Source organism: Odocoileus virginianus, chromosome 23, assembly GCF_023699985.2.
Source record: "Odocoileus virginianus isolate 20LAN1187 ecotype Illinois chromosome 23, Ovbor_1.2, whole genome shotgun sequence".
Taxonomy (NCBI): Eukaryota; Metazoa; Chordata; class Mammalia; order Artiodactyla; family Cervidae; genus Odocoileus; species Odocoileus virginianus.
Window position 1 is genome coordinate 23914049 of NC_069696.1, and position 27766 is coordinate 23941814.

The following is a 27766-nucleotide window of genomic DNA, read 5'->3' on the forward strand; positions in this document are numbered from 1 at the left end:
GCTTGCACCCATATCAGGAAAGGGGGGCCAAAGTTGGCAGAAAGAAAATTCTGTGGACTTCGCTTAATACACTTTAACCAATCATTCCTGAAATTAGATTCCCTTTCCTGAATGTTTCATTTCTACGGACCAGCTGAATTAATTCACATTTTATTTAAACCAGCTGAATTAGTTTTGTATTGCTTGCAACCTTGTATACCTTCCTTTGTCATGCTAACTTGTATACTTAAAATACTATATAATATAAACAGTGATTTTCTTGTCTCTGACAGTAAGCTCTCCTTCAGCGCAGAGACATTATCTTTTATACACTGCACAACGTCTAATATATAAGAAGGCCTAATATTTGCTGACTGTAGAGAAAAAGAATTTACGAACAGCTAACACGGGGAAAGAGATAACAACTTCTAAAATTTCTTTTCCACTGCTAATTTTTCCCAATAAATTTTAAATGATAAAGTGATTACAAAGTAGGAAAAAGATGTTTTCCTCCAAAAAGTTTTAAAAATTCTCAACTAACAAAAAAATAAAACAACTTTTCAATCACTTGTAAGATTTTCACAAAACGTTGCCTCACCTTCTTTTTCCTGAAGAGTGGGATTCTGATCACCCGTTTCGACTGTTCTTCTTTTTCCAAATCATCTCGAAAATCACCCACTGGTTCTGGTTCTGTGGCACCACTTCCATCCTCCTCTTGTTCCACCTCCTCCTCTTCTTCATATTCCTCTACCTGCCCATGCATATCAGAACCTCTCCTTTCAAGGGTTTCACGTAAGGTTCCTATTTTCTTGTTTCTAACTAATATTTTGAATTTTAATGCCTACAGAAACAATTTGAAAGTTACAGTTATACATGTACAGGTAAATTTGTACTTGTCATGGTCATTGAAAAGCCTTTCATCATATTTTCAATTGCCCACAGTAGTAATATAGGTAGCTCCTTTTTCCATATTCCTAAAAACCTAATAGAAACCAAGGGATCTAGCTGGTGGCTCGGAGGTAAAGAATCTGCCTGCAATGCAGGAGACCTGGGTTTGAACCCTGGTTCAGGCAGATTCCCTGCAGAAGGGAATGGCAACCCACTCCAGTATTCTTACCTGGAGAATCCCATGGACAGAGGAGCCTGGCGGGCTGCAGTCCATAGGGTTGCAAAGAGTCAGACATGACTGAGCAACTAACACTACACTAGACTATCCTTTTTATCAAAATATATTCACCCAAATGATCATGGGCTATTTCCTAGGAACATTGCAAAGATACACCACTATAATTAAAACTAAGCATTTTTCATCAATCTCCAGCTCAGTTTCATTGGCCAATATAACAGCAGCAGGCTTTTTCTTAGCCTGAGCTTCTCAGACAAAATATTACCTCTGGTGAAGGTAGTCTGTCTGAAAAATTATCAAGTGTATATGACAGCAAGGCATCCCCAAAAGTAGCGAGCAAACTGTCGGCCATCACTTCTTGTTGGGAAGGGGAGCAGTGATTTTCTAAAGACAGCACCACTGGGTACTCAGATGCCTAAAAAAATTAACCATTACCACAGTTAATAATCAAAACTCCTCAATAACTTTAATGCAATTAAGAGGAGTACTTAATTGATTTTAAAACTAACATCTAATGTTCAGTACCTTAGCAAAATAATTATCTGTTCTTTAAACTGAAAATACTTTTGAGTCTGACAAAACAGGAAACATTAAATCTGTACATAAAGGTAAATTAGTCCCAGTTGTACTTAAAATATAGGGGAAAAAACTGAAACTCCCAACAGTTTAAATAAATTTGTTAAAACTCCCTATGTTTTAAAATAAATAATAGCATATTCATATAAAGGAATGATAAAGATCTGTCACAAAGGAAGTAGAGCTATATATACTGCTACAGAAATAAGGTATCTATGATCTAGTCTTAAGAAGAAAAACAAGCTGCCAAAAAGCAAGATTCTACATTTTTACTTTATAAAGTACATATATATGTTTTGATATTTTTAGGAAAAATTTTAACACTGATATGTTAGACAAAATGTTAATTTTCTATTCTTTCTATTTTAAATTCTATAATCAAAATTCACTGCATTATAAATAGAAACAAAGATAAAGATATTTCCAGGTTTTAAATAAGAAAGAATATCTAGTAAGTAAAAGCAACTTTGTGTGTGTGTGTGTGTGTGTGTGTGTGTGTGTGTGTGCATGCTAAGTCACTTCGGTAGTGTCTATTCTTTGTGACCCTGTGAACTGTAGCCCACCAGGCTCCTCTGTCCCTGGAAATCTCTAGGCAAGAATACTGGAGTGGGTTAAAAGTGACTCTACAAAGGTATTTTCCACCACTGTAACTTTTAAATTTGTCACCAAATAGTAAATATCACTCATTTGGATGTCTTATTCAAAATTATTTTCCTTCTTTCCACATATAATTTTCAGGGCACATTTGCCAATTTACAGTAACAAGAAAAGGAATTGCAAGGTCTGCTGAATTATTACAGACCTTTGATAGATATGTCATATGTCATATTGCATATAACATATCATATTAAGTCTGAGCTTATTAATTTCTTATGGCTGCTGTAACAAATTACCAAAATCAGGTTGCATGAAACAACAGATATTTATCTTTTTACAGTTGTGGAGGCCAAGATTTTGAAATCAGTTTCACAGGCTAAAATGAAGATGTCAGCAGGTTCTATGGGAGATCTTCCCTGCCTCTTCCAGCGTCTGGCAGTGGCCAGGATTTCTTGGCTTGTGATCATATCACTCCAGTGTCTGCCCCTCATCTTCGCACTGCTTCTTCCTCTGTTGTGTGTCAAATCTCCCTCTGCCTCCCATGAATAAGGATATGATACCTGCATTTAGGACCCATCCAGATAATTCAGGGTGGTGTCTCATCTCAAGATTCTTAACTTATCATGTCTGCAGAGATCCTTTTAACAAATAAAGTAACATTTACAGGTTCCAGGAATTAGAATCTAGTATCTTTGGGGCTCTTATTCAGCCTACACAATGATCTTCTTGCAAATACCCACATATATATATAGGGCTTTCCTCGTGGCTCAGACAGTAAAGAATCTGCCTGTGGAGACCCAAGTTCAATCCCTGGGTCAGGAAGATTCCCTGGAGAAAGGAATGGCAACCCATTCCAGTATTCTTGCCTGGAGAATTCCTTGGACAGAGGAGCCTGCTAGGCCACAGTCTATGGGGTCACAAAGAGTTGGATACAACTGAGCAACTAATACTTTCATTTTCATTTATACATATATAAACAAGTCTAATATCAAGAGAAGAGTGTAAATTTTTTTTCCCAAATATAATAAGTGATTTTGAGTTTAGGCAAAGTGAAGACCTAGCAAATGGATTTCTCAATTAGGCCCTGACTTTACTCACTGGGAAGAGCTCACTGTCATCTGTGGTCTTTGTTCCATCCTCTGCGAAGATCATCTTGTCTTTATCCTCCTTGGCCATATCTGAAGTGTGAACTGAGGAGTTGGCTTTTCTTAAAGTTAAACAACTTCTGCAGTTCACTTTCTGACTAAGCGTGGTTTTAAGGTTCCCCTAGCAAGACAGACTTAGCTTCTGTTTTTAGCAATCTAATGCCCTCAAAAACCACAATTTCATATACACTTGTTTCTAGTAAGTCACATGTGCTGGAACCTATACTCAAAGTTCTTTCTGGGCCATAGATATCCAGTGTATTTTTATTTCATTGCTCTCTTACCCCCAAGTTAATGGCAACTATATTGAGTAGAAAGTCTAAACTTCAGTCTAATCTTTGCTGCAAAACTGTGTCACTGTGTCCAACTGAGAAGTTTCACTGAGTCTGTTCAAGGCCTTTCTTTTCTCTTCACTTCATCACATACTCTTTGGAGTCTTAAAAGTTGTAGATGTCTATCCATCCTTGCAAGGCCTTTGAATTTTCAGACTGTCTCTATTTCCTTTTATTCCCTCATTATCCATCCTAAATGAAGTGGGAGAGTTTGGTACGAAAATATTTGGGAAGAGTATTTCAGATGAAGGGAATAGCAAGTGCAAAGGCTTTGAGATGGGTCTGAAAAGAGGTAAGGAGGTCAAAATGGCCACATGAACAAGGGAGAGAGGAGGAGCGGGCATCAAGGAGGTGATGGTAAACAGGTCATGTAGGGCCTTGGGAGTCATGGTACAGACCTTAACTTTTATTTTGAGTGGAATTAAAGAGCTTGAAAAGGGGAATGCCATGATCGGACTTATCAAAAATTCACTCTGCTATATTAAGATGAAACTTCAGAAGAGGAGGGAGAGAAGCAGAGACCCTGGATAAGAAGCCATTGCAATAACGCAAGTCAGAGGTGATGCCGGTTGACCAGGAGAGTGACAGTGAGAATGGGGAAAGGGATTAAATTCAGTGTACATTTTGAAATTAGAGCCAGGAGGATTTGCTGAAAAACATATAGAGGATTTAGAGAGAAAAGAAGGGAACATTAACATGGACAATAAAGATTTAGGCCAAACACAGTTGTCATTAACTGAGATGGAAAAGACCATAGGCAAAGTAGGACTAGGAAAAAGAGGGTTATGATCTGGAGCTCAAGCTGAAACATGTTAACTATAGTTATTAAACATGCAAGTGGAAATGTCAAATAGGAAGTTGTCTACATTGGTGTAAAATTCAAAGGAGAAGTTTGGATAAATTTAAACATCAGAAATTAGATGTTTAAGAGAATCAATGCCATATATTAAGGTTTTATATTATGATAAATTTTAAAATATTTTATGAATATTTAGTTATGAATATTTAGTATTTCATACTCCAAAATATAATGGAACAATTAACCTAAGTATGTGATTTTAAGTTAGGTTTCTGTTTACAGATAGTACATTGACCAAGCTAAGAGAACTTTAGGTTTTTCAACTTTGTAAGTTTAATTTATTAAACAGACCTTAAATACTTAGATTTTGTTAAATCTCTTCAATTACACTACAATTGAAGTACTTAAGAAAGAAATCAAATATACTAAGTTTAAAAACACAATTTAAAATGTCTGAAGGTGTTCAATTAACCAAACTTGTCAATGGGATCAAGTATTATTCAAAATTCAGTGACTATTAAAATCTGCTCAATTTACAGATGAGTATTTTTAAACTGAATTAGAAGCTTTAGAAAGAAAGAATTAGATCTTTGAATCTTTAACTTAATTAATTTAATAACTATTTTGAAATCCAAAGTAAACTTTTAAACATTTTTTCTGTATAAATAACCCCCATCATAGTATAAAATATGCCAAAAGTTGAGATAATACATTTTTGACATTTGTGTCTTGAAAGTAAAATATCTGAATGTTGGTAAAATATTTACTATTAAATAGAACAGTATTTCTCAAACTTTTTGGCCCTAACTCGTGGTAAGAAATATAACTTACATTATGACACAATACACATGCATGCATACATATACACACATATAATTACATAATTAAACAAAAAGTTCCATGAAACTACATGTACCTTCCTACCTGAGATCTGTTTTAATAAATCTATCTTTAATGATACACTCCCTGGAGAAGGAAATGGTAACCCACTCCAGCATTCTTGCCTGGAAAATCCCACCGACAGAGGAGCCTGATGGGCTACAGTCCATGGGATCATAAAGAGTCGGATATGACTGAGCATACACACATAATGATACATACTGCATGGATTTTGCTGCCAACTAATGGATCATAACTGACAGATGAAATGTCACTGATCTAAACTAAGGCCAAGCATTATAGGATTTTGAAACAATTAAATTATCTCATGTTTAAATAACTGTGACTTAACAAAGGCATGCACATACTAGGAATGCGTATTTGTGTATCGCTTGGATAACAGTTTTAAACAGAAGCTTGCTGGTGAATGTATAGCCATGGTATACAACAGGTTCATTTTGTGATCCATCCCAGCAGTCAATTTCCAGACAGCGGCATCCTTTCACAAGGGCACTATAAAATTTAAATAAAATAAAATTGTCACTCCTGGATTATAGGTTATACTTTTAACCATATTCCATGAACTATACAGTCCATGGGGTCGCAAAGAGTCGGACACAACTGAGTGACTTTCACTTTCACTTTTAACCATATACTACCTGGGTTTTATTGCCTACTAGTAGATCAAAACCCTCTGTGGTTTTATAGAAAATTTTTTTTCCATGGAGAAGAACCTTAAAAATATTGCTTCTGGCTACATCTCTAGATAGGTTTAATTCTATCCATGATTAAGCCAACCTTTAGCTGCTTATTTTAACTACATGGCTTGGTGTCCAGCAAAAAATGAGGGGATTGCACTGGGTCATGCCAAACCCTTTACTCAGAAGCTCGTAAGAGAAAGCTCTCTATCTTTCCGTGGTGGTGTGGAGGCCACTTTTCACTCTCTCACACTGACTGAAATGAATGAATAATGAAACACGTGAATGAATCATGAAAAATTTCTCACTCAATAAAGAAATTCTCCACTTAAATGAATCTAAGGGGGGTTTCATGAATTAAACTCTTCAATGCAGTTAATATTGGTTTTTCTCTTTTAAAGAGGAGGAAACTGCAACATAAAAAATGTTATACACATTTGTAGTTAACAAATGACGGACTGGAAGGAAAGATCAGCACCAGAAACTTAAATATTAATAGGCAAACATCACTCTACACCACCTCTCACAGGTAGAGAAATTTTGAAAGACTTGTATCAAATTGTATCTCTCATAAGTGGGTAAGGAAATAGAGGAAGAAATATAATTAAATTTAACTGTAAATTTTCACAGGGGTAGAACATTTTCTCAGAATTCAAAATTAAATTTCTATATTTCTAAATAAACCTGTTGAAAAGGTGTATTTTCTCTCAAAAAAATATAATGAAGTATGAATAGAAATTTCTGTAGAGGATGAATGGGCTTATCCTTACAGGATTTTAAGTGGGTATATTTCTGAATTTGTGGATTTATGTATTTACTTAGATTTTAAATTATAGAAGCAATATTAACTTGTAAGTTTGATGATATCATGGGATTATAAGATACCTTTTCTATGATTTTTCCTAAGTAATATCACCCAATCACATAGCTTTGAATGGCATATATATGTCAAGGGCTTCCAAGCTTATTTTTCCAACCTGGATACTTTCTCTAAACCCCAGATACATATACCCAATTGACTATCTTGCCTAGCCCTTTGATAACTAATCAATATCTCAAACTGAACATGGACATCACGGAACTTTTGCTTTTGAATCACACCCTACAATGGCTTCACCATCTGTGCCCATAATGTCATCACATTCTAGATTATCAGGCCCCAAATCCTGATACCCCCTTTCCCTCATACCTCTCTTCAGATTGCCTGGTAAATCACCATGTTGGCTCTGTCTCCCTAAAATATTTCAAACTAAACCATGTGTCTCAACCGCTGCCTCATGAATTAACCATCTAGATCACCGTCATCCCTGGACTGCGACAATATTTTCCCAAAGCATCTCCTACCTCTACACTTTCACCATCGGTCTTTCTCCCACAGTAAAGAATAAATTAAATTATGACATTTTCCTAAGGAAAACCCCCCTAAGGACTTCCCTATGCAACCAGATTAAATCCATTCTCCCTTCAATGGTCTCCCAAGACCCTCATAAACTTGCCTGTTTCCTCTAATTCACCTCCCTTCCTTCTCCATTCACTCATTTATACCCACACTTGCTGTCTTTCTCTCTTGTAAACATGCCAAGCATTATTACTTCTTCCCTTCCTACTATATCTAAAACTTCTTCTTCATTATCACTCAGACCACAGCTATACTCTCTTGAAAAGCCTTTCCTGAACCTTCAATTAAAAGGAGCATCCCTTACCCCACAGTTACCTTCTATCACATTACCCTGGTTCATATGATTCAGTCCCTGGAAATACTGATTTGTTTCCCTCTTTATTATCTGTCTATTTTCATGAACAAATGAGTGTAACCACTTCGAAAATCTTGCTCACCACTGTAGCTTCAGTGGACTGACTAAACTAAAACTGAAGGCTAAATTGGTATGAACAGTATATGAGACATCATAGAAAACAAAATTAAATGTGCAACATAGACTTCCTTTAATCTATGTAAGTCGGCTGACATATAAACATATGTATTATTATCTATAAATGCTACTATTTTTCTTTTGGCATGTAGATATCTGAGAATTAATTTTGACCATATTTTTTCTTTAAAGTACAGGATGCTCTGAATAGCTAAATAAGATTTTAAAAGTCTTCTCCACATTTTTCCTACACAAAATATCCAAATTGTTCAGGAAACTTCAAAGGGCCAATAACCAGGGAGAGGAGGTTGGCAGACAGGATTAGAAGGGCTTCCCAGGTCGCACTGATGGTGAAGAACCCACCTGCCAATGCAGGAGATGTATGAGACACAGGCTCGATCCCTGGGTCAGGAAGATCCCCTAGAAGAGGGCATGGCAATGCACTCCAGTATTCTTGCCTGAAGAATCCCATGGACAGAGGAGCCTGGTGGGCTGCAATCCATAGCGTCACACAGAGTCGGACATGACTGAAGCAACTTAGCATGCATGCACACATGCATGATAACAATACATTGAATAAAGTATACAACCACCCAAAGGTTGGATATTCAAGATATGCACCAATCAAAATTCTCTACCCTATGGTTTTTGTAACATGCATTGCCTTCCTTTACTGTGAATTACAGCCTACTAGGGTAGAAACCACTAAGAACTTTCAAACATTTTTAAAATGTAATAGATTCAAAAATCAAAAGAAATACCTTACATATCCCCAAAGGTCACTTGGTCCCCATAATTGGTCAGATATCAAGTATGTATTATGTGAACTTGAAATAAAATAATCAGTCAATGGATGAGTCATATCTTGGTAAACATGACCATACTCATTATTAAATATCAGACATTCAGATGAATCCATGTATCTTCTAAAACCTTCAAATGACATCTGGTGTGCTTGTTTAACTATAAAAAATAAAAAGAATGCAGAAGTATCATAAATAGTATAAAAATTACATTTCACTTTAAACTTAGTAGCAGAGCATGTTTCTAAAGTATTCATTTAGAATTAATACTAATCTATTCAGGTTTCTTTGGAAACAAATTTTTCTAAGGTTTTTATTTTTAGTTCTTTCATATCAACATTTAAGTACACTAAATAGTACTTAATCATCTCTGTTTTTTTTTAATGTTTAAAAAATATATACAAGACTACTATATTTAAAATAGATAGCCAACAAGGACCTGCTGTTTAAAAATTTTTTTAAATAATTAAAATATATACAAGAAAAGGACATGTGTCATAGATTCATGAATTTCCACAAGCTAACCATCCATGTAACCAACACCAAGGTCAAAGAACAGAACATGATAGCACCCCAGAAGACTGCCGCCTGCTAACTTTCTAGTTTTCCTCCATACCCCAATCCCCAACTGCCAAGTATATTCAATGGTATGGCTTCTAGAAGCATAGATTAGTTTTCTTTAGTTTTTGTGTTTTACATAAATGAATGGACACAATATGTATTTTTTGTGACTGGTTTGTTTTACTCAACATTGTTTGTAAGATTTATTCTTATAGTGGCACACGGATATTTTTTATTCCTATTTTTTGTATAGCTCTCCATTGTGTGAATATACCACAATTTATCAATCCTATTCTTGATGAGCATTTAGATAATTTCCAGTTTGGGGCTATTTACAAAACTATACTGCTATAAATAACCAGTATATATCTTTTGGTGCAAATATGTACATGTTTCTATTGGGTGCATTCCTATGAATTGAATTACTGAGTCATTTGCATATTATTATCTTTAGCAAATGATCTGTGAACTTTTTTGCTCGGTATCATATATACCAAAATTATCTATCTAAGCAGAACACTGGCTCTGGAATGAGACAGCTTGGGTTAAATTCATTTATTTGTTATATGACGAGCCTGTTAACCTCTCCCTGTCTTAGGAATGATGGCAATCATAACATCCATTCATGCATACTAGCGCCATATATTAGATCTATAAAGGTTAGTTACTGTTGCTTTTGTTTCTGATAATTCAGTTTGCCTCATATTATAAGCTGGTGTGAGTATTCACTCTAGAGAGTAGTTCTTGGCAAAGAATTTTATTTCTAGGAATTTAAACTACCGAAATAGAGACTCAGACAAAGCTTGATATGCAAGAATGCTCACACTAGCATTATTTATAAAAGCAAAATAAATGGGCGGAGGGGAGGAAAGAGATTAAATCTCAAAATATGATACAATACTAAGCAGACATTACAAATAATGTATCAGAAAAAAATACATAGTGACATTAAGTAAATGTTTATGACATCATAAAAACAAAAAAGCCAGCATTCAAAATGCTATTACAATCTTACTTTAAAAAAATAAAAGCTAGAAGAAAATACATAAAATGTTTATAGTGATGCAAACTGAACTCTCTATTTCAAAGCTATGCAAATTAGAAACATGCAAGTGTACGGGGCAACTGCTTCATATATCGTAATTGTAATGATTTGCATGAATTTATTCTTCCCAGTGCAATTAGCAGTGATTGGCCTATAGCTCTTTGAACTATTAACTAAGTAAATATCTTTGGTAATGGAATAAAAAGCGAACTCATGTTATGCCCTTAAAAACTACCAGACTGAGATGATAGTTAATCTGATGGATTTTTATATTTAAAATAAAATGAGGTTCTCCTCATTTGGTACATGTCACATATCACTGTGGGACAAGCTTGAGAAACTTAGCAGCATTTGGGACTATAAGTTCATAATTCAAATTGGCCCCAACAAGTCTCTAAAGTGATCAATACCCATGTAAATGAAATGAGTGGTCTTGCCTGTGTGCAAAACTGTCTGAATGGAAGTAGAAAGTGAAAGTGAAGTCGCTCAGTTGTGTCGGACTCTGTGACCCCAGGGACTGTAGCCTTCCAGGATCCTCAGTCCATGGGATTGTCCAGGCAAGAATAGTGGAGTGGGTTGCCATTTCCTTCTCCAGGGGATCTTCCCGACCCAGGGATCGAACCCAGGTCTCCTGCATTGTAGGCAGACGCTTTCCTGTCTGACCTACCAGGGAAGATCGAATGGAAGCAGAGGAAGACTCAAAAGAAGAAATGGATAAACAGTGTAATATCATAGTTAAAATGTAAACACAATTCCAAAACGTCAGTGGCACCATTCCACTGGGCCTTTGCACCTTTTAAGTTGGGCTTCCCTGGTGGCTTAAACTGTAAAGAATCCTCCCGCAGTGCAGGAGACCTGGGTTCGATCCCTGGTTGGACAGATCCCCTGGAGGAGGAAATGCAACCCACTCCAGTATTCTTGCCTGGGAAATCCCATGAACAAAGGTGCCTGGTAGGCTACAGTCCATGGGGTCGCAAAAGAGTCAGACACAATTTAGCAACTAAACAACAATCATTTAATTTACCACCTAAGGGTAACAATTCCAAAGTAAGTGTTTTAAAAATCTTCACTGGAACAGGGCCATAAAGTGCATGTCTGTGAACTGGTTGTTTCCAGGTGGCAGTGATATAAAGAGCTTGAACCAAAACATAAATCAATTCACTACTTTCTTAGGGAAAGTCTTTGTAATTGAAAGTAAAGACTCAGCATCAGGACTCATCAGATGTGCTTAGAGAGGTATTTGTTTTACATTCTGGTACAAGCTCTTTATCTTCCTGCAAACTTGCAAGTTTTAATGGAGATCAGACTCTTACTAGGACTATCTTCAGTCTTACCTCAACGATGCTTAGAAGCATCCAAAGTCTTTATGTGCTACTGAGTCATGAGCCAAAATCTAGCTTATGACCAACGAGACCAACATGATTTGATCCCTGCCTATCTCTCCAGGTTCAAACCATACTGTCCTCTTCCTGTGCCTTGCTTCTCCACCTCAGGGCCAACACTTCCCTTGCCAAAACCTCAGACCCTTCTCCCATTTTGTCACATGACTAATTCTTTCTCATCATTTTTGTCTCAGCTCAAATGTTACATTCCCCATGAAGGACTCTCCTAAACACTCACCTGAGCTAGACCTTGTGGGTTGTCTACTCTCTATTTTATTTTTTTTTTCACAGTACATAGTACTCTCTGAAACTATCTATTTGTATGTTTAATTATTTATTGTCATTCTCCTTCCAACCCTTACCAGGAATATAAGACTTAGTTTGCCTCATTCTCCACCATATCCTCAGCCCCTAGAAAAATGCTTGGTTGCCACAGATAAATACTTCAGTAAATCAGGAAGTATGAGTCCATGAAGGAATGTTTTGTTTTCTTAGAACCCATATCATCATATGTTAAACACTGGTAGCCATAAACCAGTTTGCAAAGGCAGAACTCGGGCTTTCACATGCGTGCATGCCTGCTAAGTTGCTTCATCTTGTTTGACTCTTTGCAACCCTATGGACTGTAGACTGCCAGACTCTTCTGTCCATGGGATTCTCCAGGCAAGAATACCAGAGTGGGTTGCCACGCTCTCCTCCAGGGGATCTTCCCGACCCAGGGACTGAACTCACATCTCATGTCTCCTGCATTGGCAGGTGAGTTCTTTACCACTAGTGCCTCCTGAGAAGTCCTGCACTTTCATATAGCCCTTGTTAAATAAATATTCTGAGCTACTGTATTAATCTCTGTAGGGTTAAACAGCATGCTTTAATAGTGCTTTTTCTGCAACTATATGAATATTATATTATGTCTTTATTATTTTATTTAAAAATAAGTATAAGTGGAAAAAAATCAAAGTGTTTTACCCATTAAAGATGAAATAAAGATCAAAAACTATACAAGAGATCACTAGCCAAAATGGTCATTGGACTTAAACCAGATGATTGCATAGGAAAATGAAAGAAAAGCAAAAATGTTTTAATGTTTATGAAATGTTGTAGACAATTAAGTGTAAACAACAGAGAAATGAGTGCTTTTACAATGTTTTATCTCTTTCCTAGAACTGTTTTCATTTAGCTAGTTTAATATTCTATATTTTGTCAATAATATACAAAAATGGAAAACTACCTACACCTGGGTTTTTATCTTATTAATGAATATCAGGACCCTTTCTTCCATTATGGTATTTATTATAATAGGTTCCTCATCTTGTTTTCCCTGCCTAAGTTCATCTCTGCACACTTGAGAGGTACAGAAACAATTAAAAGGAAGGAACTAGACGATGAAAGAAAGTCGTGGTTACACAACATAGCTTTCTAAAAGGTATGTACACTGTCTGTAAGTTACAAAATTAAAACTGTCAATATATAATATTACCCAGAAGAAATTTGACCCAATCAAGTTTGAATTTGATAACTGCTATTAACAAAAACCAGTTTGCATATAAATATTTAAAACTCTGAAGTAAAATCATACCTTCTTCAATAGGCTCATATTTCTGAATGATCTCAGAAGCAATACTTTCACTGAAGTCAAGTGTATACTGCTCTCGCATCAAAAATTGGACCAGGTTCTTTTCTAAAAGAATTTTCCGGTTTTCAGAATACGTGTTGAAAATCTCAACAATTTCTTCTCTGTATGTAATAATTCGATATATTGTTCTAAATTCTTCTATGGTGATTCTTCCTTGTTGCAGCCTGTCATTATCCTACTAAAAAAATTTACTGGTGGGCTCACATTTCAAATGTAAAAAATATACAAAACAAAAATGTTAGAGTAGTTGTGTAACATATATACCAACTTATCCTGAAAAGAAATTACATTGGATTCTTATTGTAGATAAATATATAAAACTGCATGAAATGATGCCAGAGTTTGGAAATGACAAGTGGATAATTACCACTTAAAACCTGGTGGCCTGATTCTCTTTTACTACTTCTGCTTTGCAAATAGATTGGATTCCACATATATGTGTTAATATACGATATTTGTTTTTCTCTTTCTGACTTACTTTACTCTGTATGACAATCTCTAGGTCCAACCACATCTCTACAAATGACCCAATTCCATTCCTTTTTAATGTATAAAATAGGTAACTAATGAGAACATATACCCATTTTAATGCAGAGTTCCAAAGAACAGCAAGGAGAGATAAGAAAGCCTTTCTCAGTTATCAATACAAAGAAATAGAGGAAAACAATAGAATGCAAAGGACTAGAAATCTCTTCAAGAAAATTATAGATACTACCAAGGGAACATTTCATGCAAAGATAGGTACAATAAAGGACAGAAAGGGTATGGACCTAACAGAAGCAGAAGATATTAAGAAGAGGTGGCAAGAATACACAGAAGAACTGTACAAAAAAGATCTTCACGACCCAGATGATCATGATGATATGATCACTCACCTAGAGCCAGACATCCTGGAGTGTGAAGTCGAGTGGGCCTTAGGAAGCATTACTATGAACAAAGCTAGTGGAGGTGATGGAATTCCAGTTGAGCTATTTCAAATCCTAAAAGATAATGCTGTGAAAGTGCTGCACTCAGTATGACAGCAAATTTGGAAAATTCAGCAGTGGCCACAGGACTGGAAAAGATCAGTTTTCATTCCAATCCCAAAGAAAGGCAATGCTAAAGAATGCTCAAACTACCACACAATTGCACTCATTTTACACGCTAGCAAAGTAATACTCAAAACTCTCCAAGCCAGGCTTCAACAGTACGTGAACTGTGAACTTCCAAATGTTCTAGCTGAATTTAGAAAAGACAGAGGAACCAGAGATCAAATTGCCAATATCCACTGGATCATCAAAAAAGCAAGAGAGTTCCAGAAAAACATCTATTTCTGCTTTATTGACTATGCCAGAGCCTTTGACTGTGTGGATCACAATAAACTGTGGAAAATTCTGAAAGAGTTGGAAATACCAGACCACCTGACCTGCCTCTTGAGAAACCTGTATGCAGGCAGGAAGCAATAGTAAGAACAGGACATGGAACAACAGACTGGTTCCAAATAGGGAAAGGAGTATGTCAAGGCTGTATACTGTCACCCTGCTTATTTAACTTCTATGCAGTGTACATCATGAGAAACGCTAGGCTGGAGAAGCACAAGCTGGAATCAAGACTGCCGGGAGAAATATCAATAACCTCAGATATGCAGATGACACCACACTTATGGCAGAAAGTGAAGAAGAGCTAAAGAGCCTCTTGATGAAAGTGAAAGAGGAGAGTGAAAAAGTTGGCTTAAAAATCAATTCAGGAAGCTAAGATCACGGCCTCTGGTCCCAACACTTCATGGCAAATAGATGGAGAAACAGTGAAAACAATGACAGACTATTTTTTTGGGCTCCAAAATCACTGCAGATGGTGACTGCAACCATGAAATTAAGACACTTGATCCTTGGAAGAAAAGTTATGACCAACCTAAACAGCATATTATAAAGCAGAGACATTACTTTGTCAACAAAGGTCCATCTAGTCAAGGCTATGGTTTTTCCAGTGGTCATGTATGGATGTGAGAGTTGGACTATAAAGAAAGCTGAGTGCCGAAGAATTGATGCTTTTGAACTGTGGTGTTGGAGAAGACTCTTGAGAGTCCCTTGGACTGCAAGGAGATCCAACTAGTCCATCCTAAAGGAAATCAGTCCTGAATATTCATTGGAAGGACTGATGTTGAAGCTGAAACTACAATACTTTGGTCACCTGATGCGAAGAGTTGACTCATTGGAAAGGACCCTGATGCTGGGAAAGATTGAAGGCAGGAGGAGAAGGGGATGACAGAGGATGAGATGGTTGGATGGCATCACTGACTCAATGGACATGAGTTTGAGGAAACTCCGGGAGTTGGTGATGGACAGGGAGGCCTGGCGTGCTGCGATTCATGGGTCCACAGAGAGTCAGACACGACTGAGTGGCTATGCTGAGAACACACTGCATAGCGCAGGAACTCTGTTCTGTGCTCTGTGATGAACCGACAGGGAGAAGGAAATCTGAAAGAGGGGATATATGTGTACTTATCGCTCATTCCCTTTGCTGTAGAGTAGAAACTAATACACTATTTTAAAGCAACCATACCTCAATACAAATTTAAAAAAACAAAAAAACCTGGTGGCCTGGGCTGCCCAGTTTAAGTAAAGAAGCAAACCCTGTTCCTCAGGAGAACTGCAGCCCATAAGTAGCTCTCTGCCCAGAAAGACTTGCCCAACTTCAGGCTGAGGTATTAATGCTAGAGATTCTTCAAGACTGAGGATGTCCTGAACCATCTAGATTTGCCTCAAACCTCGTCCTCACTGTGGTGTTGACATACACCATCCCGTGAGGTACTTATGTGTGCTCAGTCATGCCCGACTCTTTCACAACCTCATAGACTATCGCTCAGCAGGTTCCTCTATCCATGGGATTTTTAAAGTAAAAATACTGGAGTGGGTTGCCTTTTCCTTCTGCAGGGGATCTTCCTGACCCAGGAATCGAACTGGGGTCTCTTACTCTGCAGGCAGATATTTTACCAGCTGAGCTACCAGGGAAACCTATCATTGGAGATGGGAAGTTATAATTTTGGTAAAGAAGGAAAAGGAAAGCACAAAGCGTAAGTAACAAGGAGAAGAAAGATGAGGCCTGGGGAACACAGTGTCAGCAAAAGAAAAGGGGGAAGAAGAAAAGCGGTAAGCAAGGAAGGTTCAAATCTGAGTACTGAGCCTCTTAACAGCAGCCTCAATATTAATATAGGGTATCAATGTATTAATATCTTCCCTGTAGGATAAAACTGAAGATCAAAAGCTTTATATGTCAATTGTCACCAGTCCCAGGACTTGAACTAACTCCAAAGAAGGAAAGAAAAGACAATACACTATTGCCCGTACTCAAAGTAAGAAATGGAATAGTTCCTGCGATATCAATAAACAAAGGATATCATCAGTGATTGCAACCCTCCAATGTGAGCTGGCGGGGGGCTTCCCAGATAGCTCAGTTGGTAAAGAATCACCTGTAATGCAGGAAACCCCGGTTCAATTTCTGGGTCAGGAAGATCCACTGGAGAAGGGATAGGCTACCCACTCCAGTATTCTTGGGCTTCCCTTGTGGCTCAGCTGGTAAAGAATCCACCTGCAATGTGGGAGAACTGGGTTTGATCCCTGGGTTGAGAAGGGAAAGGCTACCCACTCCAGTATTCTGGCCTGGAGAATCTCACGGACTGTAAAGTCCATGGGGTCGCAAAGAGTCGGGCAGGACTGAACGACTTTCACTTTCACTTTCTTTCAATGTGAGCTGGTGAGCCCTGCGGGAACTCAGGAAGGAAAGAACACATGGCATCAGACTGCAGCCACTCCCCATGTTGAACCCTGAGGAGGATATGAAAACACAGAATAATGACCCCAGATAGCTGAGGTGCATATCAAAGGAATGATTTCAGTGAGCCTAGACTCTTACATCTTTTTATACTTAGAAAAGCACTAAACTACTGATATCTGGGCTCAGATGGTAAAGCGTCTGCCTGCAATGCGGGAGACCCAGGTTCGATCCCTGGATTGGGAAGATCTCCTGGAAAAAGAAATGGCAACCCACTCCAGTATTCTTGCCTGGAGAGTCCCACGGATGGAAGAGCCTTGTAGGCTACTGTCCATGGGGTCGCAAACAGTCAAACACGACTGAGCGACTTCACTTTCACTTTCACCGATATCTGGTTTTCTTTTATTTACAATGATCTTTTGACATTCAGACTACCTAGCTTTTGTAAAATTTCTATGTAACCTGGGTCCCCCTTGCCTCCTCAGAGCAATTCTCCCAGGATTATTTTAGATGCTACCTCCCAGGGTCAAAATCCTAAAACTTCCCATCAAACAGAACATAACTCTCAACTTTTAGGTTGCATGTGTTGGTTCAGTTGACAAGAATATATTTACAGAAATAAATTAATGTCAAATACAAGTCTGATCTCTGTTAACTCTCTTAAATTTCTCAGTGTTTCTCCTCTGTTTTCAAGACAAAATCCAAACTATTGGCCTCCAAGACCCTCAAAGACATGGTTTTTGCATCCTGACCACCACCACCACCTCTTCCATGCACTTCACACTGTACTGTGCTCTGAATCAGTTACAGTATAAATACCAAGCCACCTCTTGCTATTGTAAAGGCTGTTTCTTCTGTCTGGAATATTGTTTTCTTTTTTATTTAAGTTGGTTGGGAAAAGCCTCTGGAGTAGGAAATGGCAACCCACTCCAGTATTCTTGCCTGGAAAATTCCATGGACAGAGAAGCCCAATGTACTGCAGTCCATGGGGTCACAAAGAGTCAGACATGACCGAGTGACTGTGCATGAGCATGAATTTCTACTAATCTTCAAAAAAACGTCCTTCTCTCGAAGTCTTCCCTATGTCCCTCTGTGTCTCCTCCTCAGGTCATGTCAGAGAGCCCTACCCAGGATTCCTAGAAGATTCTATACCTGCTTCTCTACTGGGGTTTATTATACCGGAATAAAACCTTTACACATCCCTTCTAGAACTGTCTCAGATGCAAAGTCTGTCAGTTGTTTCCCATATCCTTAGTACATATAGGGTTTCCCTGTTGGCTCAGACAGTAAATAATTTCCCTGTAATGAAGGAGACCTGGGTTCAATCCCAGGGTCAGGAAGATCCCCTGAAGGAAGAAATGGCAACCCACTCCAGTATTCTTGTCTGGAGAGTTCCATGGACAGAGGAGCTTGGCGGACTACAGTCCATGGGATCACAAAGAAGTGAATGTGACTGAGTGACTAACACTTAGTATGTATAAGAGTGTCTGACTGAGGCCTTCAGAACCTGATGATTCTGATGAAATATGTTCATTTAATTGGAAAAAGGAACTAAATATCTCCCTGAAACTAGGGAGAGCAGGAAAAGATGTCTTTTAAAATATATTACAGGAAATATGCAAAATCTCAGGGCCCACCGCACGGAATACTACAGCTTTTCAAAATGTTACATATTAATCATTTACAGTTTACAACATAAAAAAAAAAGAGTAATGAAATCATCTTTCTCCAGTTTACAAAAACATAAAAGTTCATTAAGTGGTTATTCTTTGCAAAGCATTACAAAAAGAACTTTCCCAAACAATTTATGTACAATTTTAAAATATATCTTTCAGGGACTTCCATGGCAGGCTAGTGGCTAAGACACCATGCTTCTAATGCAGGGAGCCAGGGTTTGATCCCTAGTAAGAGAACTAAACCCACACGTCATGCAGTACAGCCAATAATAACTAAATAAATAAATAAAATAAAAATGAAATGTTCGAATAAATTTTTTAAGAAAAAAATAAAATATATATTTTACCTTAAATCTATGACCCCAATGAAAGTAGATACTTTATTCTTTCTTTATTCCCAAAGCCTATTACTGGAAGATGGAAATGGGAACCCTCGCCAGTATTCTTGTCTGGGAAATTCCATGGACAGGGGAACCTGGCAGGCTATGGTCCAAGGAGCCACACGGGGGTGCAAAGAGTCAGACATAACTGAGCACACCCTAAAGTAGGAGCCTAGTGATCATACGTTTAAATGAATGATTGAATCCAGGAGGATAAAAGAACATATTAAAATAATTCTATTGTTACTCATTCTGATAGTACACTTTAGAAAACAGAATTAAGGTCTTTCACGTTGTTACCATTTCCACTGCTCAGTTTGCTAGTAAAAAGATGAAAGGTTACTTAATAAACGATATTATAAGAAAGCTGATCTTTCTGATGAGAAAGCTGAGCTATCAAAGCCAGAACTTCTAACATAAAATGTAGCATTTTAAAATTCTATCTGAAATTACCCTAAAAACAATGTATTCAAAATATAGCCTAGGAAATCTTATGACTTGCAACTTTTTCCTCAAACTCTGACATACTTTTTTCCAAGGAAGAAAACTTATGCTCCTTGGAAGAAAAGTTATGACCAACACAGACAGCTTATTAAAAAGCAGAGACATTACTTTGCCAACAAAGGTCCATCTAATCAAAGCCATGGTTTTTCCTGTATTCATGTGTGGATGTGAGAGTTGGACTATAAAGAGAGCTGAACACCAAAGAATTGATGCTTTTGAATTGTGGCATTGGAGAAGACTCTTGAGAGTCCCTTGAACTGCAAGGAGATCCAACCAGTCCGTCCTAAAGGAAATCAACCCTGAATATTCATTGGAAGGACTGATGCTGAAGCTGTAACTCCAATATTTTGGCCACCTGATGTGAAGAAGTGACTCATCTGAAAAGACAGTGATGCTGGGAAAGACTGAAGGTGGGAGGAGAAGGGGACAACAGAGGATGAGATGTTTGGATGGCATCACCAACTCAATGGACATGGGTTTGAGTAAACTCCAGGAGTTAGTGATGGACAGCGAACCTGGTGTGCTGCAGTCCATGGGGTCTTAAAGAGTTGGACACGACTGAGTGACTGAACTGGACTGGCATACTAGTTTAAACTAGCAGGCAACTTGTTCTTTCCCCTTTTCTTATTCTGTTTCCTTCTGTCCCTAATGCATGCATGCATGCTATGCATGCTAAGTTACTTCAGTATTCTCCGACTCTTTGCAAGCCCATTCACTGTAGCCTGCCGGGCTCCTCTGTCCATGGGATTCTCCAGGCAAGAACACTGGAGTGGGATGCCATGCCCTCCTCCAGGGGATCTTCAGGGATTGAAGCTGCATCTCTTAGGTCTCCAGCAATGGCAGGCAGAATTTTTACCACTAGCACCACCTGGGAAGCCCTAATGCAGATACAGTGATCAGAGGTACCTAAGACTCAGTCTTTCCTGAAGAAGGCCTTTGTGCATATCTTGGAGTCTAGCCTGAAGAAGTGAGCTTGGGCACACAAGCTGCTGTGCAGAGGACACACTCCTTGTCCAGAGGTCACACATCTTGTCCAGAGGACACACTGGCTCCAATAGCCAGTGGGGCTTGTGTTTCTGGGTTCGGCAGAACCGTGGCAAAAATAGAGAAACATAAGTTCTTGAAATTGAAAAGGATACTATTTCATATTCAGCCAACAGTGAAGACTGTAATCTAAGACGAGCTATGTGTATTGACATGACAGGCAGTATTTCCTAAAATCAGCCTGAGCTGTGTTGCGCTATGCTTCATGTATCAGTTGTGTCAGACTCTTTGTGACCCCATGGACTGCAGCCCTCCAGGCTAATCTGTCCATGGGGATTCTCCAGGCAAGAATACTGGAGTGGGTTGCCATACCCTCCTCCAGGGGATCTTTCCTGCTACAAATTAAAAATAATGATTAAAAATATTTTTTTTATTTAATAAAGGGATTTTTTTAAAACTTAGAGAACTACTGTTCAAGTCAAGACTCAGCAATTAATTTTGGGAAAAAGAAGTTTAGAATATTTTGCCAGGGTCATGAAGTTATACGTGCTTTACTCAAATTTTATAATAAAATTTCACCTTGTCAGAAAGTAAATTCATGTCAGAATTTATGTCAACTATTAACACTGAGGAAATCAATAAATATAATGTAATTTTCTCTATTTTTTTGAACAATCATGATGTAGCTTCAACTAAAATTTACTTGGTGCCTACTTTATGCCGCGCCTGATACTAGGTACATTCACAAATGATAACATTTAATATTTAGAACCATCCTACAAAATAAATATATTAGTATCCCCATTCTGCAGATTAAGACATTTGCTTGGAGATTTCTGACTTGTCAATCAAGAACTGCACAATTAGGTTCTAACAGACTGAAGAATCTCTACACCCAATAAGCTTGCTAACAACAACAGCGTTGAGACACTGAGAGCCTTTGTGTTTGTGCGGACACCAAAAAAAAAAGATTCACTGTGATTCATTTTATTTGCTCTGGCTAATAGGTGTATCATTGCCGAGTGGAGAGATCAGCAACGTAAGTTAAAGCAAAAGAGTTGGATGTTTCAGTTTAATCGAGCTATCTAGAAAATTCAGTTAACCAATATACTTTCCCTAGGCATACTACTTAATCAACGTTTTAATCCATATACAGCAATTTCACCCAAGGCAACAAAGTATTTTCTATTAGGAGAATTATTTAAATAGAAGTTAATGGTTTACCATAACCATCATCCTTGTTTATACATAATTCATGCTTCTAAAGTATCTGAGGTCATTTTAAAGAGGTTTTTGAAGTATTCTAAGGAATCTCTGCTCCTCTAATTTTTACAATTAACACTGTTATCATAGCTACTTTAAAAAAGTTTTGCTAGACAAAATAGACCTTCAGCCTGGCTATGTCCAAATAATCATAAATTCCAATTAATGAGCTATTTATTTAATTGTTATACCTGTTGAACACTCTACATAATGCTTTTCGATACAGCTTGCATTTTACTCAAGTGCATTTCAAAGACCTATCTCTATCTTGCAGCTAATTCAGAGCAACTTGAAAATCACTAAGATTTACTGTATTGCACATTAAATACAGATTTAACATATTACTACCTCTATATTGTGTTGAATGTGAATTTTATTAAACCAGAGAGCACATAGCTGTTTCTCCCTTTGGGCAATACCACTGGGGGGAAATTCTATGTATAACGGCCTTTCAGAGAAATTTGTGTTTTTCAGGTGTGGTATTAGAAATTAATCAAAATTCTTATTGCTTATGGCAGCACAAGCTACTTGGATCCATAGAAGCAACTCTGAATTCTTTGTCTTTTACAGCAACCTCCTGAGCAGTTCAGTTTTTCTTTTCTGGACCTCCTTTTTTGGTTAGTAAACCCGAGGACTAAATCTGACTGAGAGAAATGCTTGCTCCTGTCTGCTTATTTTCTGAGCAGAGTCACCAGGCCTTTCTTCAGGACTAGCTCTTCAAGGATATTTACATGATGAAGAGATAGTACTACATTCCAGAGGAAAAAACAGGTTTGTTTACTATCCAGGATAATAACGTTAATAACGACACCCTCCGGGGCAAAGGTCAGATAGGCTTATTGCCGGTAACAAAAGCTCTGGGTCTCTTAAGCTGGAGGTCCCTCTAGGTAATACATCCACTGTATGAGCACATGTCTCCAGGCCCTTTTCATATCACTTTGGGAACAGGGCTGGGAGAAATGGCAGCAAAATGGTGATACCCTGGCAACTGCTATTTTGGGAGTACCAAGCTGTCTTTTTTCTCTGAACTGGAACCTGCCTCTGCAAGCATTCCTGGAACTCTACCAGGCTCCCTGGTTAGCCCACATGTGAAGTAACACCAGGGGCTTCCCTGGGGGCTCAGTCGGTAAACAATCTGCCTGCAATGCAGAAGACCTGGGTTTGATCCCTGGGTCAGGAAGATCCCCTGGAGAAGGACATGGCTACCCAACTCCAGAATTCTTGCCTGGAGAATCCCGCGGACAGAGGAGACTGGAGGATTACAGTCGATGGGGTTGCAAAGAGTTGGACAAGACTGAGCAACTAAAACTTTCACTTTCAAAGTAATACAGGCTTCCCAGTTTAAGTTGGTTGGTAACAATTTCACCATAGATTGTATTATCTGGCTGCCCAGTTCCAAGAAACAAAATCATACTCAGGATGTCTACCTTCCTAACTATCTGGGTTGGCCAGTCTAGTATTCTTGCCTGATTCACCAAGAAATTTACCATCTTCTAGTAAAAAAACTCAGCTCTAACACGCAGCTTTTTCTTTTTTTCATGATCTTTCCATTCATCCTCTAGTGACAGAACTGAGCCAGGTTCCCTTCTTACTAATTCTTCTTTAAACAAAGGGAAGTGAAAGTCACTCAGTCGTGTCCAACTCTTTGCAACCCCATGGACTATACAGTCCATGGAATTCTCCAGGCCAGAATACTGGAGTTGGTAGCCTTTCCCTTCTCCAGAGGAGCTTACAGTATAATTCCTTGAAAATGAGTAAAATATGATTTTTCTCAAGATTGCCCATGCCTTCTATAAATCACTAACATCCAATCCAGTTACCATTTCACCATTTATACGATTTGATCTAATCAGATGACAAATCCTAATCTGATGTGAACATCTGTGTATTCAGATTGTTCTAAGCAGATAACCTGGTATTATTTCAAATTTTATCAACAACTCATTTTTCCTCTTACCTAAATTCTTTCCATTTTGATTATAAATGTATCTAACATAATTAATTGCTTTAATTTCTAAAAGACTAATCTTTCATATGTATTTTCTGCAGAAAACATACAAGTAGCTAACCACATTTCCCTATATTAGATTAAGTCCTTCCTAGGGTGGGATATGCAGGGGACGAATATTATCTCACCTTAAAAATATATTTCACATGTATAGTATTGCACCGTATATCTAATTTTTCAAGTAATTTCAGAGCTTTCTCTAGGGTAATTTTTCCACCTTTGAAGTCATCTCGAACCATCAACAAAAACCATGTAGGAGACACATCAAAAAAAGAAGTTAAGGAAATTCTCACAGAAAGTCATTAAGTACTTAAAATGACTAAAGAATATTTTGTTTCTCTTCAATTCAATGTTTTTCTTTTTCTTTTCAAAGGATAGTCTATCTCATGCTTAAGTAAGAAAATAATTTTATGGTAAATAATATTTAAAACAAATTTAAGTAGGTACTATTCAGTGCTAAAGGTATGAAAATAATAAAATAAGAATTGTAGGAAAAGAATAAAAATTAACATTTGAGAAATCCAGTTATTACTTGGGAAATATAGCCTATTTTCTGAAGACATGAAGATCAAGATCTTTCTATCACTTGATCTCTCTCATTTGTTAGTTTCCTCATCTGAAAAGTGGTCAAATTAATACTTCAGTAAGGGAGGGGCATTAAATGAGCTCATAATATATCATTCAACATAGTTTCTGTTACTGAGAGTTCAATAAATAGTAACCATGTCTGATACGATTATTACCATTATACTAACCAAATGTCCAGCTACTCACATGCTTCCAAAAGCAACATTTTAAGGACCATCAGAAAGAGTTGTTTGTTTTTTTTTTTTTAATGCCATGGTGAGTGTCTAATTAGTATGAAGGAGAAAACAAAAATAATCAAGCTTGCTTTATCTACAGAGAAACAGCAAAATTTAGGATACTTCAAATTGAAAAAATAAGACTTGACAGTCTATAAAATCATGAAAAGTATCAGTAACAATTGTTCAACAATATACTCAATTTCAGATTGTTAGAACTAATGGGAAACCCTTCAATTTAATGGCTGTGACTTAATATGGCAAAGCTCATGTTATAAGAAAAAGATACAGGAAGCTAGGGAAATTAATAAAAAAAAAAACTCAGGATGGATAAAGAAGGAGGCAGTTTACACTTAAATTTGAGAAACAAGCTCAGGAGTCTTCAAAGGAGATAAATCAAGAGAAAGGAAAGAGGAACAGAAAGGACTTCTGAGTGGATATTTGTTCTCCATATTTTCATGACCTGAAGTTCGTTTCTCCTCACTTAGAAGCTTCTCCCCATTATGAGTTGTCACGGGTTCCAAATATAATTAACTCTGCCCCTTGGCAAGAAAGGGATTCCTTGAAACTCATCCGCTGTTGCCACTGCCCCTTTTCTAGAAAGAAAGCAGAAAACACAGTGGTTTGTTGCCTTTGTTCTTTGCAGTTAGCGCAACACTTAAATCCCCCAGAGACGGTATGGAGGTTTGTGGTCTCTGCACTTCACTGCCCTTAAAATTTTTCTGGCTTCTTGCTTATGTTCTGACCATTTCCAAATCCACAATGTTTATAAGAGAGGCAACCCTTGCCGTCTGGCATTTTCCCATGAACAGTCATCGTCTCTCATTTTATTTTTACTCTTTTGTTTAAACCCCTAAAACCTTTCAGGATAACATGCTTCCACTGGGTTGGGGACAGTTATTCTGAGGGCCTGATTACAAATCCCTGCCACTGTGGCCCCCAAAGGGTCAAAGAGCTTCCAAATACTCCCTAGAAACTCTGGGTTGCTTCTCTTAGATCTATGACCACCTATGTGATAAACACAGAGACACACCACTTTATGAAGAAGGCTGTTCTGGAGGCTAAGTTCTTAAAAAATCTTCAAAATTCGTATAGCTGGTTGGCTGGGCACCACGCTGTCAGGTGACTTTCATGTTTTCCTTTGGGTCCGAACGCCCATTGTGATCTCATCGAAAGTCCCATACTTCACAGAGCAAGCTCCTTTGTGACTTCACCAGGAGACTCAGAGCCGGCCAGACAACCTGTTTTTGGCATGGTCAGACATGGTAATCTTAAGCTTGAACGTTTAACACCTTGATGGGAAAGGTGCCCCATGGAATGTTCTCTCATCTTCTGAACACTGCTTATTCCAGAAGCTCTGCTTCTGCCGCTACCAAACATGTCACGTAGCACTCTGAGTAGGAAAGAGAAAGAAAAAGTAATTCGCAGACTATTGATACAGGCTCCTCCAGGGGAATTTGTAAATGCCTTTGATGATCTCTGTCTGCTTATCCGTGATGAAAAACTCATGCACCATCAAGGGGAGTGTGCAGGCCATCAACACTGCCAAAAATATTCTGTCCCGCTCAGCATTGATGGGAATGCTGTCCTCCTGTCTCACCACAACGTCGTGGGCGACTACAGGTTTTTCGACTACCAGAGCAAACTTTCTTTCAAATTTGACCTGCTTCAAAATCAGTTAAAGGACATCCAGAGTCATGGAATCATTCGGAATGAGACGGAGTACCTGAGGACTGTAGTTCTGTGTGCCTTGAAGCTGTATGTGAACGACCACTACCCAAAGGGCAACTGCAATGTGCTGAGAAAAACAGTGAAAAGTAAGGAGTTCTTGATCGCCTGTATTGAAGACCACAGCTATGAAACAGCAAACTACTGGAATGGCCTTTGGAAATCAAAATGGATTTTCCAGGTCAATCCATTCCTAACCCAGGTAACAGGGAGAATTTTTGTGCAAGCTCACTACTTCAGGTGTGTCAACCTACATGTCGAAATCTCCAAGGACCTGAAAGAAAGCTTGGAGGTGGTGAACCAAGCTCAACTGGCTCTAAGTTTCGCAAGGCTTGTGGAAGAGCAAGAGAACAAATTTCAAACTGCACTGTTGGAAGAACTACAGGAGTTATCGAATGAAGCTCTGAGAAGAATTCTACGAAGAGATCTTCCAGTGACCCGTACTCATATTGACTGGCAGAGGATACTCTCTGACTTGAATCTGGTGATGTATCCTAAACTAGGGTATGTCATTTATTCAAGAAGTGTGCTCTGCAACTGGATAATATAAAGGATTGCTCCTGGTAACTGTCTTGATTTGATTCAGTTGTGTTTCTGGGGGGGGGGGGGTGGGGGGAGGCGCTGAGGTTATTCTCCTAAAGTTGAGAAGCCACTAGATATGTCCATCACTTGGCAGATGTAAATTTTGGGGCAATTTTTGGTTTTACTTTTTTTTTTGGGGGGGGGGCGCACATCACACAGTTTGTAGGAACTTGGTTCCCCAGCCTAGGACTGAACTGCCTTCAGCAGTTGAAAGCAGAGTCCTGACCACTGGACCGCCAAGGAATTCCAGATGCAAGTTTAAATTAGGGACAAGTCTTCCAAATCATTTTATTCAAGAAATATTTACCAGTAACTCAAGGAAAGAGTGATGGTAATGTGTTTCATGGTAGTGGCAATCATAAAGCCAGAAACATTTATTAGAACCTAAAATGACTTTGTAGAACGCGGCACCCCAGAAGTATTAATATAGGTGGCCAGGGTTAAGGCTGTGTGAGTATGTGTAGGAATGACTTTTGGCTTTCTTTGTAACTGGAGAAGGCAAGCAAACAAGAGTCATTCTGCAAATGATAGTTCATCTAACTCAACTCACCAACAAGGGGGTAGGTTTCAATCAGTGCCATTAGGGTTAGATGGTCCATGAAACCAACAAATATCAAAAATCTAGCTCCTATGAAGGACTACTGGACCCATGGCCACTCCCC

The 27766-nt window shown here is 38.1% G+C and overlaps 2 protein-coding genes across 4 annotated transcripts in view; one reads left to right on the plus strand and one right to left on the minus strand.

Moving 5' to 3' along the window:
• PLCZ1 (phospholipase C zeta 1) overlaps positions 1–25970 on the minus strand; it is a 45267-nt gene extending 19297 nt beyond the window's left edge. Inside the window, exons 1-8 of one of the 3 annotated variants that reach the window (XM_070453688.1) lie at positions 25828–25970; positions 25234–25390; positions 24120–24241; positions 13370–13601; positions 8764–8965; positions 5802–5946; positions 1371–1520; positions 578–730 (exon numbers count right to left, since the gene is read on the minus strand). In XM_070453688.1, the coding sequence (XP_070309789.1) occupies positions 578–730; positions 1371–1520; positions 5802–5946; positions 8764–8965; positions 13370–13601; positions 24120–24241; positions 25234–25246 (1017 nt within the window). In that variant the 5' untranslated portion in view covers positions 25247–25390; positions 25828–25970. Of the gene's footprint in view, positions 1–577; positions 821–1370; positions 1521–5801; positions 5947–8763; positions 8966–13369; positions 13602–24119; positions 24242–25233; positions 25391–25827 lie in introns of those variants that run through there. The other 2 variants (XM_070453687.1, XM_070453689.1) reach the window with 2 other exon arrangements.
• A 23-nt stretch (positions 25971–25993) lies between these two features.
• Positions 25994–27089, plus strand: CAPZA3 (capping actin protein of muscle Z-line subunit alpha 3). Its single transcript, XM_020899356.2, has one exon. It carries the CDS (start codon positions 26173–26175, stop codon positions 27070–27072), a length of 900 nt encoding a protein of 299 aa, XP_020755015.1. The 5' UTR covers positions 25994–26172; the 3' UTR covers positions 27073–27089.
• Positions 27090–27766: the final 677 nt, after the last annotated feature.

Bases quoted from the DNA above. Each gene is read 5' to 3' on its own strand.
- CAPZA3 (XM_020899356.2), top strand. From the start codon at position 26,173: ATGTCACGTAGCACTCTGAGTAGGAAAGAGAAAGAAAAAGTAATTCGC.